Raw genomic sequence first — 18,808 nt, 5'->3', positions numbered from 1 at the left:
CACTACATTACAATGTGGACGCCGTTGCCTGCGAGCTGAAAGATCTTGAGAAACACGACAAACAGGAAGCGCGAGCACAATCAGAAGCAAGAGCGCGAGCAGAATCACGAGCAATGTAGACGCACCTTAACATTGCAACGCAAATGCGACCGCGGGAAATGGTCGCGAAAAACAGATTTATGACTGATTACAAACTAGTTCCATTCGTGTGCTAGAATGTTAGAATGTTCTATAGTGCTAGATCGTTTCGTGTGCGTCTTCACACTATACGTTACTGTGTTGAAAAGTAGTTGCATGTTCAACCTATTTGCAACTTTTGTCACAAAACAGTCGCACCGTGGACGCTGGGGCTTAGTGTCTTTGTAAGCACCTATTCAATTCATTTATAGTGGCTGTATCAATATAATCAACTAACCCTCGTAGATTAATACCAAACAACAGACAATAAAAATTGCTTTTTAACTCTCGCAAAGCACAAAGACACACTTATTCATTAACCCCGGTAGAGTAGGGTTGAAAGCAGACAATGCGAACTGTATATTATGAGGCGAGGAACAATTTAAGAATAGAACAAAAGGCCAAGGTGGCGAATAGCGGGGTGGTGGGAGGGGTTATGAAGGAGGGGTGAAAAGAAAATTGATGGAAAGGCATTGAATTTCCTTCTGGAATGCGTTTTAACGTTTTTCGTTCTATTTTTGGTGTTTTAGGAATGTTATAGAGATGGGAAAAAAGGTATAAACAGTGTCAGTTCTAGAAAATAGTTCAGAATTTGGAATAAATTTATTACAGTTGGTTATTATATTTTTTTCAAACGTCATAAAAGTATTAATTTTTGCGACATGATTGGCAATATAAAATAGTTATTTATGGTAGTAGTGTGTTATCTTACATACTCTCTTTCTCTTTCTCAGCCTGGTTCCATCCAGTGTTGGATATAGGCCTCTTCTAGGTTTTTCCATGTTTCGCGATCTCTAGCCAATCTTATCCATTGTCTTCCCGCCACTGCCCTGACGTCATCGACCCATTTTTTTTTTTGGTTGGCCCACACTTCTTGTTGTTCCCCTAGGTCTCCATAGGATTATTTTTTGGGGCCATCGGTCTGGATCCTGTCTTGCCACATGTCCTATCCATTGCCACTTCAGACTTGCCACTCTTTTAACGACATCTATCTATCTTACATACTAAGGGTCGGCATTTCTGGTCTTGGGTGCCGGTTTTCATGTGTACGAAGAGTACGGCCAACACAATAAAGACAGAAAGCGAGTATTTTCCCAAGCGCATGGAATCTAGCATCAGATTAAGTAGTTATGTAATAAATACTTCGTATTTTTGCTTACTCAGACTTACTAGATTGCCATAACGACTCACTCCTATGCATGTAAACGCCGACCTAAAGGTTCGCTTGCCAGCGGGGTATAAGTCACGTTGGGAAATGTTTAGCTTAGGGATTTTTTCAAGTGACTTATATGTTATAACACGCGAGTGCCATACAAAATTTTATCCAACAGCAGAACTGTTTCATGTCCAATCTCTAAAGAATAATTGATTTAAAAGGGTCTACCAGTTCTACTTTCATTGTTGCGAATTAATAAATTATCAGGGTGCGTTTATGGTTGCTATGCAATATACAGGGTTGTTCACCACATACGACACGGAGTATTGTAGCTAAACGATGAGATTTTTACAAATTGTAAGTTTGGGGTTCGTTGAAGGACTATTAGAGCTACAATTTAAAAATATTTTTACAAGATACAGAGTGTCCCAAATAAATAAGAAATATCAAAGTTGTATTTTTTTAAATGGAATACCTTGTATATTATTACATTTTTTAGTTTCTACGATTAAAATAAAAAGGTAAAATTCGATTAAGGTTTATTACACTTAAACCTTACCGTTTATGAAATATTTTCAATTTTGTGAAATTGCAGTATAAATTTTAAGGCTTCATTTCTCCGAGGGTATGAAAGTTTTTAAGACTAAATATTTACTGAAGTTTATTTATTGATCAGTTATTGTGTTGCAATAATAAAAATTTTACTACCTTATACAGAGTGTCTAAAAATTTATTTTAAATAATTACTAGCTTTAAACGGCAATATTGTATATTTTACGGCCCTGTATATTTTATGAGAAATCAGATGCACAATTTAATTGTCTCTCAAATTGTATTATACCATTTTTTACCTATCTCTTCAAGTTTCCGTAGAAGATGCATTTTCTTGTAATTTAGAACTCATTTATCAATATACCCATGGAATACTGGCATTTCAGATTATTTTTAAAGATGTACCAAATTTCTAAAGAGTACAGATACTAATATTGTCGATATAGTTCGTTTATTTCATTAAAAAAAAAATAAAAAAAAAACTGTTTAAATATTTGTTAAAGAGGACCAATTAATATGATTGCAGTATTCAAACTACATCAATTGACTGTTTACGTAGATTAATAATAATTGCACCAAATACTAAAAAACTAAATTATGTATGTGTATTAGACAGTGTGGTAAAAAAACTAACACCTTAAAAATGATATATAATTTTTTGACAAATGCTTATTTATAACAGAGCCCGTTCATTTTCATAAATTATTATTATATTGATTTCTGATTCAAATCCGCATTTATTTAGAATAATTTATTAAAGAACACAATTAAGTATGTGATTAATTAGTATTTGGGCGGAAATACTGGTGGTATATTTAATTAATGGTATACTCTTTTATGAAGATTTAAATACCGTATGATCGAATAAAAACGGCGTCAGCGATGACTATGAAATGAAGATCGCTGTCATTTCATATGTAAATTTATATGGGAAATGTCATCGATCGTCATTTCCAAGCCAACCGGACGCCGTTTTTATTCGATCATACGGTAGTTTTCTTTTTGCATACAAATGGGCTAGTAATATTATCGTTCTACTAAAAACTATAATATTACTAGCTTGTGCATTTTGTACATTTGTTGTTTTAAAAACAATCTAAAATGTCAATATTCCATGGGTATATTGATTATGAGGTCTAAATTATAAGAAAATGATTTTCTACGAAAACTAGAAGGGATAGGTAAAAAGTGATACAATACAATTTGATAGACAATTAAATTGTGCATCTGATTCTCCTAAAATATATAGGGCGTTCCATTTAAATTAGACAAGTTATTGTCGCTTAAAGCTAGTAATTATTTAAAATAAATTTTTAGACACTCTGTATAAGGTAGTATAATTGTTATTATTGCAACACAATAACTGATCAATAAATAAACTTCAGTAAATATTTAGTATTAAAAACTTTGATACTTTCGGAGAAATGCAGCCTTAAAATTTATACTGCAATTTCACAAAATTGAACATATTTCAAAAACAGTAAGGTTTAAGTGTAATAAACCTTAATCAAATTTACCTTAATTTTAATCGTAAAAACTAACAATGCAATAATATACAGGGTGTTCCATTTAAAAAAATACAACTTTGGAATTTTTTATTTATTTGGAACACTCTGTATCTTGTAAACATATTTTTAAATTGTAGCTCTAATAGTCCTTCAACAAACCCAAAACTTACAATTTGTAAAAATCTTATCGTTTAGCTACATTACTCCGTGTGTATGTGGTGAACAACCCTGTAGATGTGCGTTTTGTTTTTTGTAAATAATAAATCGCACTGACATTAAGATGACATTTAGATAAATCGCGATTTTTAACGATAAAATAATGAATTATCAACCAGCAAGTCAGATTTTAAAGAAAAGTGATTTAGGAAGATCTTCCGCAAGTACTTGAGGCTACAACATCCTGGGCAATACACTGGCCATTGTATGAGAAGATCATCCGCTACATTACTGGCAAATGCAGGAATGAACATGACAACGTTAAAAAGACACGGAGGATGGCGATCTGCAAGGGTTGCGGAAGGATATATCGAAGAGTCCATCAACAATAAAATAGAGATTGCCAAAAAGATTCAAGGTGCTGTAAGTGTTCCAGAACGAGCCGTTGTAATGACAGAGCTTATTTCAAGCAGTGGAGGGACCGCATCTGGAGGCATACAAGATTTTACAATTTCTGAATCTAGAAAAAAAAAATCATTTTCATTTAATGTTAATGTTAATGTTAATTTAAATATTTTTTTTAATTTTCAAAGTAAGATAACTCTGTTATTTTAGACCCGAGGTGTGTTTCACTCGGGTAAAGAATGTACACGTACTGCCAAAATAATCTTTCACTGTCAACTGTCAAGCGACTTCCAATTACTACGAAGAAGACTGCCAATGACTGCCAAGAAGACTGCCAATGACTGCCAAGAAAATGTACATGTAATTCCAATAGTGAGACACCCCTCGTTTAGACCCATTTGAAAAACAGTAAAAAGAAAATTTTATGGAGATCTACCAGCTCCGAAAACATATGAACTTATTTAAGACTCACCCTGTATAGTGTATATTTGTATGTAGATATTTTTTTTGGGAGTTTGACGGAATTTAATAAGACAAATATTATTTTTTTTATTATACTACTTAATTATTTTTATAATAAAATGAACAGAAAGGCAGAATCATATCATTGTTGGTTTGCGGTGGTCTTATTTTTGTATGTTATCTATGAGAATACCCTATTTGATATAGGAAAGTACGATAGCAAAATCGCAACCGAAGTTTAAAAGTAGCAGAAAAGAAAAAAGAAAATCACGGGCAGGTTAAAAGAAAATTGTTAAAATGGATACATCATAAATAATGATAAAAAATACGAAAGATAGGAGCAAAGTTTTCTGTTAGGCACAGTAAATCTTTTGATTTATGAACCGCATCTCTTTATTTAAGTCAGCGTTATTACCAGCGACTTTCTTAGAAAACTTTATTGTGTCTAATTATATATCAGACGGATTATTTCTACAGACAGCAGAATGTACCCTGAAATTATTGTTTTTATTTTGATTTGTGTCAAAGCAAGGTTAAACTTCATAAAATATATCTTTACTAATATTATAAACGCGAAAGTTTGTACGTATGAATTAGGGTGAGCCAAAAAAACTCACCTATGGAATTTATGGGTTAAAATTTTAACCCATAGGGCAGGATTTTTAGCTCATTTTTAAAAGGTATCGGTGAACATTCAAAGTTTTCCATTTAAATAACAGGTAAAAAATTTCCATTAAAAGTACCATAACTTTGAAACGGTTTACGATAATTTTTTTACATCGCGGATTCTTGTAGGAGCATACAATTTACTAAAAAATCTATCTGAGAGTATTTTTTTTCAATTCAATCTATACTAATATATAAAATCCTTAAGTGACTGACATACTTATTATCACGATCCTGCTCAAACCACCCAACGTAAGAAGCTCAATTTTGGCATACAGGTTGATTCTAGGGTGTAGAGGTTCGATAAGAAGGGATTTTTCGAAATTCCAGTTCCAAGAGGATGAAACCACCCCTCAAATATTACAATATTTTTATTATAAAAAACGGTCAAGTTTCCGAAAAAAACGCTTAAACACGTAATTTTATTTTGTTTCTTACATATTTTAAGATTTTTTAAAATGTTAAGGGTGTTTCGAAAATCTGGTCATTGATTAATCAAGATCCTGCTTAAAGCGCTTGACGTAAAAAGCTGATTCTTTTGGAAAACCAGATTGACTTTAGGGTGTAAGAGGTTCGATAAGAAGGGATTTTTTCGAAAACTCGAATTCCTAAGGGGGTAAAACTATCCCTCAAATATTAAAAATATTTTTATTTAAAAAAACGGTGAGTTTTTCGGAAAAAACTCTTATACACATATACGGTTTATTTTGTTGTTTTGCATATTTTAAGTTTTTAATAAATTTATACAGGGTGTTTCATAAAATATGACCCATTGAGTAATCACGATTCTGCCTAAACTGCTTGACGTTAAAGGCTGATTTTGGCAAACGTATTGACTGTGGGTGTAGAGGTTTCGATAAGGAGGGGTTCTCGAATCTCAAAATTCCCGAGAGGGTGAAAACGCCCCTCAAATTACAATATTTGTTATTTAAAAAAACGGTTTAGTCCTTTCGGAAAAAACGCTTGGATAAGCAATTTTTTTTTTTTTTAACGGTTTTTTACATTTTTGAAATTTTTAAAAAATCATACAAGGTGTTCCAAAAGTTGGGTAATTCTTAACCACGATTCTGCTTAAACGCTTGACGTAAAAAGCTTATTTTTTGGTAAACGGATTTTCGAAAGTCAAATTCCAACGAGATGAAACTAACCCCTTCAATAGTTTACCAAAGTATATAATAATATCGCCATATTGTTTTTTCTCATCCTGACATAAACGTGAGAAAATTTCATCCAGTTTGTATGTTATGGATTCTTCGCTTTGCTTATATCACCAGTTTTAATGTTTATTGATTAAAATTTTCATATTGCGTAAAAAAAGAAAACTACTATAAATAATTACTAAAGAGATTTTTTAGAAAATTTTATGCTCTACAAGAATCCGCGATGTAATTTTTTATCGTAAACCGTTTCAAAGTTATGGTACTTTTAATGGAAAAAATATTTTTTAACGTGTTGTTTTTAAATGAAAAATTTTGAATTTTCATCGACACCTTTTTAAATTGAGCTAAAAATCCAACAAGTCAATGAACTTTAAATTAATAATTCATGAAAATTTAAGATGTCTGTTTTTCATGCCGGCCAAATGGTATATTTATAAACCGTATGTTCAAGGAAAAAAAACGGTGTCAAAGAAGGCTGAGAAATGACAATCCTGGCGATGTCAATCCCTGGACGTCATTTACAAAAATTAATAAAACTTTATATAGCAACTTAAAAAAGGATAGAACTTTTCTAGAACACAAGTAAATGAGGTCTAGAGTTGACCTCGTCAAAATGTCATCGATTGTCATTCCTGTGTCGTCTTTTAACCTGCCTGTTTTTTTTTTTCGATCGTATGATATAATAATGAAAGATAGCATGTTAGTTGATCGATAAAGTACCACCTAAATTTAATGAAGATAGGTACTTTTATTTACAACAACATAATAATACTGACGTAACTACTTTTAAAAAATTTTGAAAAGTATCAAATTAATAAACATTTTTACCTCTTCCATTTCCCTCACCCTTTTCCCTACTCGGTATTTCTTATTTCTCGCCTCAATTAATTAAGCAACAATTCTTCAATAATATCTTTATGTCAATACTTATCTCTATACATCAAAAAATAAACCAGAAGATTAACAATAATAATTGAAAAGATTTTAATACATTTATTTGTTGAAGGAAAAATGCTAGTCTTCTTAGTCTTCTTTGGAAAAGCGGAGTTTGTGATATTTTTGATATGTCAGTCTTTTCCTTAATTCTAGCATTGTCCGTATCATACTGTATGTAGCCCAAAGAGTAGATGCTTTTTCCTCTGCTTTGCCATATCGCTAAAATATGCCATCAAGAATGTCTCCGAAGCAATATTACAATTTCTTCGGCCAGCAGACCAATTTTTCGTATACTTTCAATGCTACTTCATATCGCCCCCTACTTTTCTCTTGAAGTAAACTGGCTTCTGCTACTGTTTGCAGTTTCCTGTAAGTTCTGGTGGAGTACCAATATTAAAGTAGTCTTCATTATTAGAACTCTCCGACGACATTCTGGCTTTCTATGGTTAATATAAAATTTCGAAAAAAAGCGAACGAGAAATTAAAAACTGTCACTTAATTGTTTGTTTTGTTGTTGAAGGTTTGCGCCATAACAACCACTGGTATCGGTAACTATAGATATGGAATTGCCCAAAACAGAAAACGTACAAATTTTTCGCTATTTTTTTTTCAAATAAAATACTGTCCTATTTTTTAAATTAAGATATGGTTGTAAATAAAATAGTATACAAACCCGGAGGAAAGTTTTTCAATTATTGTCTCGAGATTTAATTAATCTCTCGACAGTAAATGAAACACTTCCCTCCTAAGTATATACTATTAAGGCTTTACAATAATCCCTGTTTTTAGACAATCAAATCAACTTAAGTAACAGAAAGACCAACCGAAATAAAACTCCAATACCCAATCATTTATCATTTAACAACTTAATTAACTCTGGCGCACCCTGTACGCATTCTCCCGATAAAAAAAGATACCCTCCTGTTTCTATTACTCTCGTTTTCAATACCAAGCCTCGTTTCGGGGTCTCAAACCGATTCCATCATCAATTAATCGACCCGAATGCCTTTTCTCTTTCTGGGAAATTACCCCGTCGTCCGCCCGTACCCCCGCTTACCCTGGTATGGTATCAGCCGGTAATGTAGGGCGCTCCGTCATCGGCATTCGTGTCTCAACACCATAAACGCTCTATTTATTGCGTTCATGTTCGATAGTGGTTTTAAGTCGAGTCTCCCCTAGGTGTATTTTAAGAAAGTGCCCTTGTGCGTCTAGTTTTAATGTATATTTTTAGGGGTGAAATGCGTGAAAGGGAAGAAATATTGCCTAGAATGTAAAAAGTTTTAACTAGTGCAATTATATAGTGAATATTTATTTGCAGAATAATTGACTAACTTTTAAAATGCCAATGTCAAACAAACATCTAAATAATGATAATAGACACCTTGAATTATAGTATTTTCCAAGTCAATTGGATGATTATATTTGAGGGTTGGAAGCTTTCATAATTTCACCAAATACACCAAAAACTTTCACTTTTGCACTTGGAACTGGACACGCGTCGCTAACCAAATGTTTAGGCATCATCAGCAGAACTGAATTAAAACTAAACTAATACCTATCTACAAATTAAGCGTTCATATAATAGACGATAAGCCTCGAAACTACAGCAACCAACAGAGATTTATTACCTATGTTTTTTTAAAATATATTTTTTCAACTTTTTTTTTTTTAATATTATTATTAAATTGAAAACAATTAAATATTTTAATTAGCGATGTAACTTCAATATATTCAATCACAGTTTGTGGTCGAGACCATTTGCGTTAATAATCCCACAAGTAGCCTAAAATAATGTGGAATTGGAACACTTGGGAACAACGTAGATACATCAAAGGAGACCAACATTTCATGTTATATTTTTAATTTTGTATGAACTCTATATTATTTTAACTGAGAAAGAGGGTTCATGATTAATTAAATTTTTAACTCCGCAGTAGCCCATTTGTGAAATTATAAGTCGGAGAACCTCCAGCCGAAACAATTGGGCCAATTAGATTTATCCAGCTTATGAATTTTTCACAGTACTTACTAAGTACAAGTACCATCGATGTGTTGGACTATTTAACGTTAACACTGATGTTAAAATTCATCGAATATTACTGGTGAAATATCGACGTTTTTAAAAAATCGATAAAAACCCATACACACTAGTATAATGTGACATACAAATTCGAGATAGTCGTATACTCTCGTATTTACTATCTACTCTCACGAATACGATTTCTATTTTACAGTATTATTGGCGGGCGAATTGTGATATGTATTATTAAATACTAGCCTTATAGGAGTACCACTACATATAATGAAACTTAAAATACTATTTTTTGTGTTTAAGCAACGAATAACTTTGTATATGTATTGAGAATAAGATTATTTGTTTGATAACATTATAATAACAGTCCTTGACAAAACGCCAGGTCATTATTAAGCCCTAGCTAATATTTATATAGTGTTTGTTAACCTTAATGTAAAAAAGCAACTAAAAGTGCAGCGAAACCTTTGGCATTTCAGATGCCACGACGGCCGGCTGCGCGAGTCCTTCAAGCACCACGACACGCCACAACGCCAACTTTAGAACAAGTCTGACGCTAGAGCCCTACACTCGGCCCTCTACAGGCAACCCTGCCAACACGGACGTCAAGCACGAGTGTCCTTTATGCGAACGAGTACTCCCGAACGTAATCCAAGCTAGACGACACTTGGACGAACACTATCCGAGAGAGAGCACTGTTTGCCCAGTGTTGGATTGCAGGAGGAGGTTTTCTCATCCGAATTCCGTACGGAATCACATGAGGCAGAAACATGGCGAACAGTGGGTGACTATGAAGCAGATCAAATGGAGTCTCTAAAGTGACAGTGATTGGTTATAAGTGGCTAGTGAATTGATTGGATAGTGACTAGTTTGCAAATTGACATCTTCTCTTGCAATTAATAATACTTAAATTCAACTAACAACAAAACCAATAACGCTTTATTGTGCAAAAAGCCAATATAGCTTCATCGACAAAGCATTACAAAACAAACAAAGCACAAAAAAATATACAATACAAATCATGCAATTCAAAAATTTAAGTCATTAAGGTACAAATAGAACACACAACACAAAAAAGGCGTACAGCCAAAATTCTACAATAGGAAGATTGTAAATAGATATAATTTTAAGGATTATAAAATACTAAATACTTGACTTTTCAAACAAATTATTGTGGGACGATCAAATTTTAAAATTCAAAATTGTTCATGATTTAACATCAACAAAAAAGTCGTTTACAGCATTTAGGGCTCTCTCCAGTAGTTATGATTTTAGAGCTTTTGAAATGCGGGAAAGAATGACAGCGACCTTGATATTCAAGGCAGATGATTGTACATTTTTTGGCATTTACAGTATTCAACTTTTAACTTTCTGAGCTCGGGGTTGGCAGATAAAGATCGATTCATAAGTGGATAGTTGTGAGGTGGCCTTCCGGGAATAGCAGATATGTGCTTGCGAATTAACAAACGGATTCAAAAATGAAAAAATAAAAAAAAAAATGTTTTGGAAATTTTTAAAGAAATTCTGGCAGTGAGTTCTACTGTTCAGTCTCAATAAATATCGAACTGCTCTCTTTTGAAGTCTGAAAATTTGATCAAATTTTGTTGCGCAAGTACCCCAGAATGGAGGGCATAACGAAGATGTGACTCAAAAGGGCATAATATGTTGATAAGTTGTTAATTAAGTTAATAATAATTCTAGATGTTGATAAGTTATGTTCCTTTGAAACTGATCTTAGCGCAAAACAGGCAGCGCTTAGTTTCTTTGGTAGAGCTTCGATGTGAAAGTCCCATTTTAACGAGTTGTCTACAACAAGTCCTAAGAATTTCACAGAGTCCAATAGTGTCGTTATTAAGTACAAAAGGTTGTATAGTACTTTTTATATGGCAGAAACTTTAGTTTTTGATAGGTTGAGGCATAGGAGATTAGAATCGCACTAAGATTTAATGGTGATATAGCATATAGTATCATATAGTGCCGTGACATCTGGGCCGCTCCAAGTGAAACTAGTATCGTACTAGTACTATCGCAAAGAGGCAGATTTTACCGCTAATGTCTAGATTTCCAATGTCGTTGATGGCATAGAAAAACAAAATAGAGATGATACTGAACCAGTATAGGTTTACAAGAAGACATAGACATAACAATCCTCACAAGCTGCCTTCTGTTGCGAAGATATGACTTAAGCCATTCGAGCGGCACTCCCTGAATCCATAGTATTGAAATTTGTTAATTAATATATTATGATTTACACAGTCCAACGCCTTAGGAAATTGTTGCTGTAGAGTGATGTTTATTCAGGCTAGAGTATGCATTATTAAAAAGGCCGAACATAGCATCATTTGTGCAACTGTTGACTGACAAAAGTGACCAAATATATTACTCCAAAATATCTAGATAAGCTAGAGGGTAATTCCAATAAGAATTGTTAATTTTTAGACTATATTAGTCAGGCTGTGATAGAATTCATTAGTGTTTGATGACTTCATCATAGAAATTGGAATAGTAGTCACTTTGATGAATTAAAAATTAAAGCATTAAATTTTGAAACATTTAAAATATTATTAGATCATAGAGGGATATTAGATAAGCTCTTCGACATACCAGTGAGTAGTAAATAGTTAACCAGTAAATACAGCTAAGATATATTTTCAGGTTTTTAATTAATAGTAATAACACTACTGTCACATCCTTTCTTTAGACAAACACACGAGTAATAGTTGTTCTATGATGATACTTATCAAGATTTTAAGTTAAAGCTTTAAAACAAAATTACTTTGATAATGGAATTTAATACTTACTTTACCTTGAAAAAACAGAAACTAAGATTTGTTTTATTTTCTAGCCATATTTACAAAGGCAATTAGTGTTTTAATATCTTTGATTATTTATAACAAACTATTTTACATTTACAACTTTTAACAATATTTTTGTATAATTTTTCTGTTTATACAGTAAAAAAATTGAATGTTGTACCACAGCTTTACGTTGGACAGCCGGTTATTTAAATATGGAACATTGCGTACCTACATAGATATTCACTTATCTTATGTAACAAGTCGGATTCTAGACTTCAATGAAGCTCCTCTTATAGGAGCCTGTATACTCAAAAGCTAGTAAAGATGACCAGCTGGTGGTGATAAGCTGTGGTTATACATTTCTTCGCGAAGCTTATTTACTTATTTATTTAATTATTTATTTTTATCTTATTTATTTAATATACACCATTCAACAGCAAACTGGTCGTTCTCCATCAATTACAAATTACATAACAAATTCAGAGACCACAAAATAAGTAATTACTTATAATAAGCGCTTAAAACAAAACATGTACAAAAGTAAAAGCAACAACTGATAGATCAGATCAACAAAACAAAATTGACAAAAAAATGAAAAAGAATTGATAGGAAAAGCCGATTAATTTCAATAAATCGAGTACTCGAGTTTTCAAGCGATTGCAATATCCGAGTGATCGCTCGAGCGAAATATTACTCGTATTTAAAAGTACGGGTTTTCACCCGTCGCTTGTTGTAAGTACTCGTTAACGCCAAGCGCGAAGCAGTAAGTTGTGTGCGCAGTGATGAATGGCAAGTAGTAAGCGGCGAGCGATTTGCTTGATCGCTTGGTTTAGTTTATTTCGAAACATTGTCGATGTAGGTCGCAAAATTTTGTCCCTCAGATACGGAGCGAATAAATATATAATATACGACGTCGTATAAATTTGCTACCTGCAATATATGTAGAAAATTCACTCGGCTTTTTATCGAGTATGTCACATTAAAATCGGATTTCAATTTATTTCATTCTAGGATCGCTTGCGTTCGTCGCTTGGTACTCGTCACTTGCATCGCTCGTTCATAATCGAGCGATGTCGGTTATTACAATAATCGAGTACTCGGCAATTTTCTTCATCCCATCACTAATAAGGAGCCATCTCGTCTCTGAGTTCACTGGTAACTTCTGTATATTTAAATTGTTCGCATTATTGATATAATATGTATTTATAGTATGTATATGTATAGTATATAAATTACAGCTATTATTATTTTTTAAATAACTTATCAAGCTATACTTAAATAAAAGAAAACGCATAGATCTCATATATTCCCATACATACTCATAGGCGTGTTTCTGGGGTTGAACTATACTACCATTTAAAATACTTGCACTTATTTCTCTGACACCCTGTATATAATAAAGTAGACTTTAAAATATAAAATTTATTTTTAATAACTAATTATATTGCTGCTTACAGTAAATAGCTTGTATAAATAAAACTTCATGGCGTCAATTATAGCCTTATATATAAATAACTATGTATAATTAAACAGTTATATAGAATCAATTAAAAAAATGTGTTTTCTTTTATCAAAATAAAAGAACAAAAATGTACATATCTATTTCAAAATATTAATAGCATAGAAAAGCTCCCCATACACCAGAAAGTTTAGCTTGCGGATTTCGCCTGCGGACTTGGCCTGAGGATAAAAACTTTGCATTCGTGGGGCAAGCCTGTCACAGGCCAAATCCGCTGATTTGATTAGTCTAAAAAACGAACGGAAGATACGCTCTTTCTTTCTAAGCCGCAGTTTTTATTCCGATAAATATTTATCTGTATTAAAATTCCTATAAAACGTCGAATTTTGTCCCAAACGAGAATATTTAATCGGACAAAGATCTAATCGGCAGGTCAAGTCCGTAGACCAAAATTCGAAGGTTTTGGTACGTTACAGGCCGCAGGTCCGATCTTTTGGTGCATGGGGGGCTATAGATCTTGTGACGCTTTTAAATCCATTAAACATTAAACATCTATGTACCTAAAGGAAGACATAAAAATGTATTATCTAGGCAACGAAATATATGACTGTGGCGCATTGTTAGTCACATAAGTGTCGTATTCAAAGACTTATTTAAATATTTTTAAAATAAGGGAAAATAAAGTCTGGACCACGGAATGTATTGTATAAAAATTGATACCATCTTGCTTATTTACATGTATAAGAATCTCTTTTTCAAATATGTACATATACACATCAGAAATAAAGATTTAGTTTTGAACTTACGTTTGTTTAATATTTGACTTATTATAATCAAATACAATTATTTCTTTACAGTTTATCATATATTCATTTTATTTCTGGTAAGGACTATGCCATAAATTTAAAATTAATATAATAGTAATAAATATATATTAACTCGAGTTTGGAATTGTTAGAAGCATATATTTTTTAAATCTTACATTGTGTTTTTGCAATATGCTGAAATGAATAGTCAGTGATATGCGATATATCTCGCCAAAACTCTGTGTAAATTTCAAATTAAAAAGAAGTGTCAGTCCAAAATGATTAGGTATTTGAAAACTCAACATTTTCAACCACTTTCAAACCAATATTAGGGATTTTAGACATGAAAGAAACATCTACTTCCAAAAACAGATAGACTGACTGAAATTTTCATATTCTTTAGGGTCAATATATATTGTGTTCTAGGGGCCGATTTTTGATGATTTTTAACCAATTTGTAGCTAAATTATACGCCAAAGAGTTAAAATACCCCAATAGAAAAAGTCCAATACTACAAATACTCGTGCACAATGATAAATGAAACTGCCGAACAATATTACAAGAAATAAAGTACAGGATTGAGATAGCCAGAAATTCTTTTTTAAACTGATTAATTGGTATCATAAAGAGAGTTTCCTCTTCCCATTACAATCTATATCTATGTAAACCATTCCACAGGGTGTATCGAACTTTTACGTCAAATAATTTAGCTACAAATTGCTAGAAAACCATCAAAATCGGTTCACCAGAACAATATGTTTTTTAAACTTTACAATACAAGAAAATTTGAAGATGTCTGTTTTATCTTTTAAGTAATATCATAAAGAGAGTCTTATTCCATGCTTTTTTCTTTTCAGTTTCAAGACGATCGTTGGATATGATGCGAGTGAGAGCCACAGATCCGAGACCCTGTCCGAAATGTGGTAAAATCTACAGGTCCGCACACACGTTAAGAACACATTTGGAAGACAAGCACACGATATGTCCTGGCTACAGGTGCGTATTGTGTGGTACAGTGGCCAAGTCCAGGAATTCCCTCCATTCGCACATGTCCAGACAGCATCGGGGGATCAGTACGAAGGATCTTCCTGTGTTGCCGATGCCAGCGCCATTCGATCCGGAACTGGCTAGCAGGTAAACGATTTTCAGTAGAATAGGTGGATGGTTTTAAAAAGTATTTGAATCTCTTAAAGCCCAGGTTACACACACGTCCAACTGGATTGGTCAACGATAGAGCTGAAAACCTAATCGATTGCTAAGTCAGAGGCTGCCAGGAGATCTACAGCTTGTATTGAAATAAAGAATTTTGTGGGCATATGTGGAGTTGATTTAGAGCATTTTTTTTAAAATATGGAGTTCTACAGGGTGTCCCTAAAAAAGTTACTCATCAAGTTGTGTTTTTGTAATGGACCACCTACATGAAAAAAATTAATATATACTTCTTTAATGAAACTCACCTTTATTTTTTCTGTAGTTACTTTTTAGAAAATAAAAATTAATATATAGGGTGTTCCGTTAGAAAAACCACAACTTTGATGTTTTTGAGAACCCAATAACTCTAATATAATATACCCTTAAGCCTGTAAACTTTATATTTTTCGATAAACTCTAAATCAACCTACATACGCTCTCAAAATTCCATTTCAATACAAACTGTCGTTCTCCTTGGAGCCTCGCGCACGTCGTAGGGGTGCCGCCCTGTATATTAATTCTCCTTTTTTATCACTCAACATAAATATTCTTATATGTTTTTTGTTTTGTCCCTACTAGTAGGTATAATAGATAAACTGACTTTATAGGTTGCTTGCGAAGGCCGGCGTCAAAATCAGCCCCGCCGAGCTGCGGGCCCGAGCGTCTCCCACCGGACCTCGGCGATCCGACGTGAAGCTGGACGCCAAGAGCGCCTACTCGGGGGCGGCCTCGGAGGCGGGCAGCTCCATCTGCGGCGACAACGACCCGGAGGACTTGACCGTGTCGCAGGCCAGCAGGTACGGGCCCGTCGATTTCGCACTGTCGCCGCCACTGGGCCACCAGAACAATTTTAAGCCGCACAGGTAGTGTGTTGGGGTTGGTTGGGTTAATGCCGACGAGTGTTGGTCGGTGTTAGCCGGTATTAGTGTATATAGAGGGTGATGATAAGATCGATGTAAACCATTGGAGTTGTGAAAATTATGCAAGTTACAAAATTCTTTAATCCCCATTCCAGTTCAGTGCCGGAAACATTGCGGCCTGTGAGGTTTATTGTGTTTGTTCCCTTTCTATGTCTGCATCCATTCCCCTATCCCTGTATCCTGCACCAACTTAGGCAGGTGCTTGATAGGACGGTAGCATAGTTCCTCCGGTTCTAGCCTTGCGTTTCCAAATAAAAAGTGTCGCTTGCGATCCAGAGCCTCGTAGTGATTGTGTGCTCTGTTGTTTCAGGATCTTTATCACAGACAAGGATCTGCAGCGGAGAATTTTATTTCTCTTCTTTCTTTGCCTAATTTGCTCAAATACTCTAGGCATTTTTTGACCAACGTCCAATATAAGACAGGATGGCTATTGGTTTCCGATATTTCCTTTTTTTTTCGAGTGCAAAGGGTGTCTATAGATTTACTTCATGATGCTCATTGTCTCTCTGCCCTCCCTTTACAACTTATTACATTTCGGACTATCCGATATATTATACCTTCCATTGTCGTTCCCCTTTAACTAAGTACATCATAAATGCGGGTAAGTCAAAGTCTCTGTCGGTTTCTATACGGAATTGTTCCCTAAAAAATTCTTGACCATAGTAGATGCATGATGCACTATCAACCCTACGACGATCGTATATTAATATTTTCTAAAACACCCATGGCCAGACGATGGTTGACTCATGAAGTAATCGACTTCTTGTCTGTTTAACCCTAGTTGTATGTCGGGTATTAACCTGTATGTTTATCTGTCATATTCCGTTATTCCATTTCTCTTGCCACTGTTGGAGAAGTTTTGTCCTTACTAGATTTTTACCCATCCCATGGTATCTATCATATCGTTCATGTATGAGCAGATCAATAGGCGCTATTTCAGCTATAACTCCTATAGCCTCTCCAAATACAGTTTTGTAAGTGCTGCATATAATAGATGTAATGCGTTGTATTCTGCGTAGTCTTTCCATTAGCTTGCGATTATTAGTAGTTCCTATCTAGAATTAGAATTAGAATAAGTGGGAGGGGGGTTAATCTCTGCGATCTTAGAGATCTATTGTGTCCCCCTTTCTTGAGTTATAACTCATCATACAGTCCCAGGACTTCCTACGGAGACCCGTGTCCCTCACAGTCGAGGAGCTATGACCCAGGCCGGGTAGACGAAACGGTATGCTCCCGACCCTTGGAGGAGGTGGTAGCTTGTATGCCACTTACGGAGGATGGTCTCACGCAAGTGTCAGCCACCTCTCCTGTAGTTCGCTTTGGGTTTGGCCCCTTGGAACTTTTATTGTTACTATTCCCAGTGTTGCTAGGGGGTTTCCCTACAGCTTCACCGGTGATGTTTTTATTACTATTATTACCAGATCTCATAGTGTTCCTATGAGTCGCTAGGGACAGTCGGTCCACTTCTACAGAGCCCCGCATGTAGAAGTAAGGGGTAAAATACAATGGGGTGCCCCCCGGTGCCCCAAGGTTGAGGCTGTCCGTAGCCCCGCCCGGTATCGTTATATGTCTTGGTGCAATTCCCTGGCCACGACACTACAGTCAGAGACAAGACGATGAGTGAGATACTTCTTAGACCAAGCCAAATGCTAGAGGAGATTCCTCCCAGCACCTGACCAGGAGCTTCCCCACCAACAACAAAGTCTTGCATCTCCTAGGGGAGTTCCTATCTAAGTTAAGTTGTATGCATCTACAACTTTCCTATGACTTGAGATGACATATAATCCACCACCTCCACTTCCTTCATAAAAGCAAAATAAAAACACTAAATCACCACAATACACTAAAACACTTTTACTTTTACACTGGAAGCACGTTTCGCTAACCATGTTAGCATCATCAGCAGATGATTAAAAACTGTTTGCAATCAAGTTTTTAATCATCTGCTGATGATGCTAACATGGTTAGTGAAACGCGCGTCCAGTGTAAAAGTAAAAGTGTTTTGGTGTATTGTGATGATTTAGTGTTTTTATTTTGCTGTGTTCCACCAAAGGTCCTCATAAAAAACTCAACTGTAATCCTTTATAAAATCCTACTTTCTTCTTTATTGCCTTTACCTCTGGTATCCTTCATATACTGAGTTTGGTTTGGTTTGATTGTGGTCTCTACTCATTTCTGCAGCCTCTAGTAACATCAAGCGATACAAAAATACGAAGTGGGCTTCTCCAATTCTGTATAAAATCCGTTTCTCTCCTTAGCTCCTGTTTAATTAAGTTTTGCCTCTGGTATGGTTTACATTCTGAGTTACCGTGCTCGCTTGGTAGTTAAGTTTCGCTATAGGTGTTATTTAGTTACTTTCTTACCATGTTCTAATACTTCCACTATCTCAAAGAGGAGTTGTGCCCCAACATTTTAGGTGACGTT

The 18,808-nt window shown here is 34.5% G+C and overlaps 1 protein-coding gene across 1 annotated transcript in view; it reads left to right on the top strand.

Moving 5' to 3' along the window:
* Window positions 1-16,331, top strand: part of LOC115881104 (protein abrupt-like) — a 64,670-nt gene extending 48,339 nt beyond the window's left edge. The window contains 2 exon segments of the mRNA XM_030898487.1: window positions 15,131-15,407; window positions 16,073-16,331. Of these exon segments, the coding sequence (XP_030754347.1) occupies window positions 15,131-15,407; window positions 16,073-16,331 (536 nt within the window).
* The last annotated feature ends 2,477 nt before the right edge of the window (window positions 16,332-18,808 follow it).

Source organism: Sitophilus oryzae, unplaced genomic scaffold (genome assembly GCF_002938485.1).
Source record: "Sitophilus oryzae breed Bouriz unplaced genomic scaffold, Soryzae_2.0 scaffold_1107_pilon_pilon, whole genome shotgun sequence".
Classification (NCBI taxonomy): Eukaryota; Metazoa; Arthropoda; class Insecta; order Coleoptera; family Curculionidae; genus Sitophilus; species Sitophilus oryzae.
The sequence above is the reverse complement of the archived record's forward strand: the minus strand, read 5'-3'. Positions and strand labels throughout refer to the sequence as shown.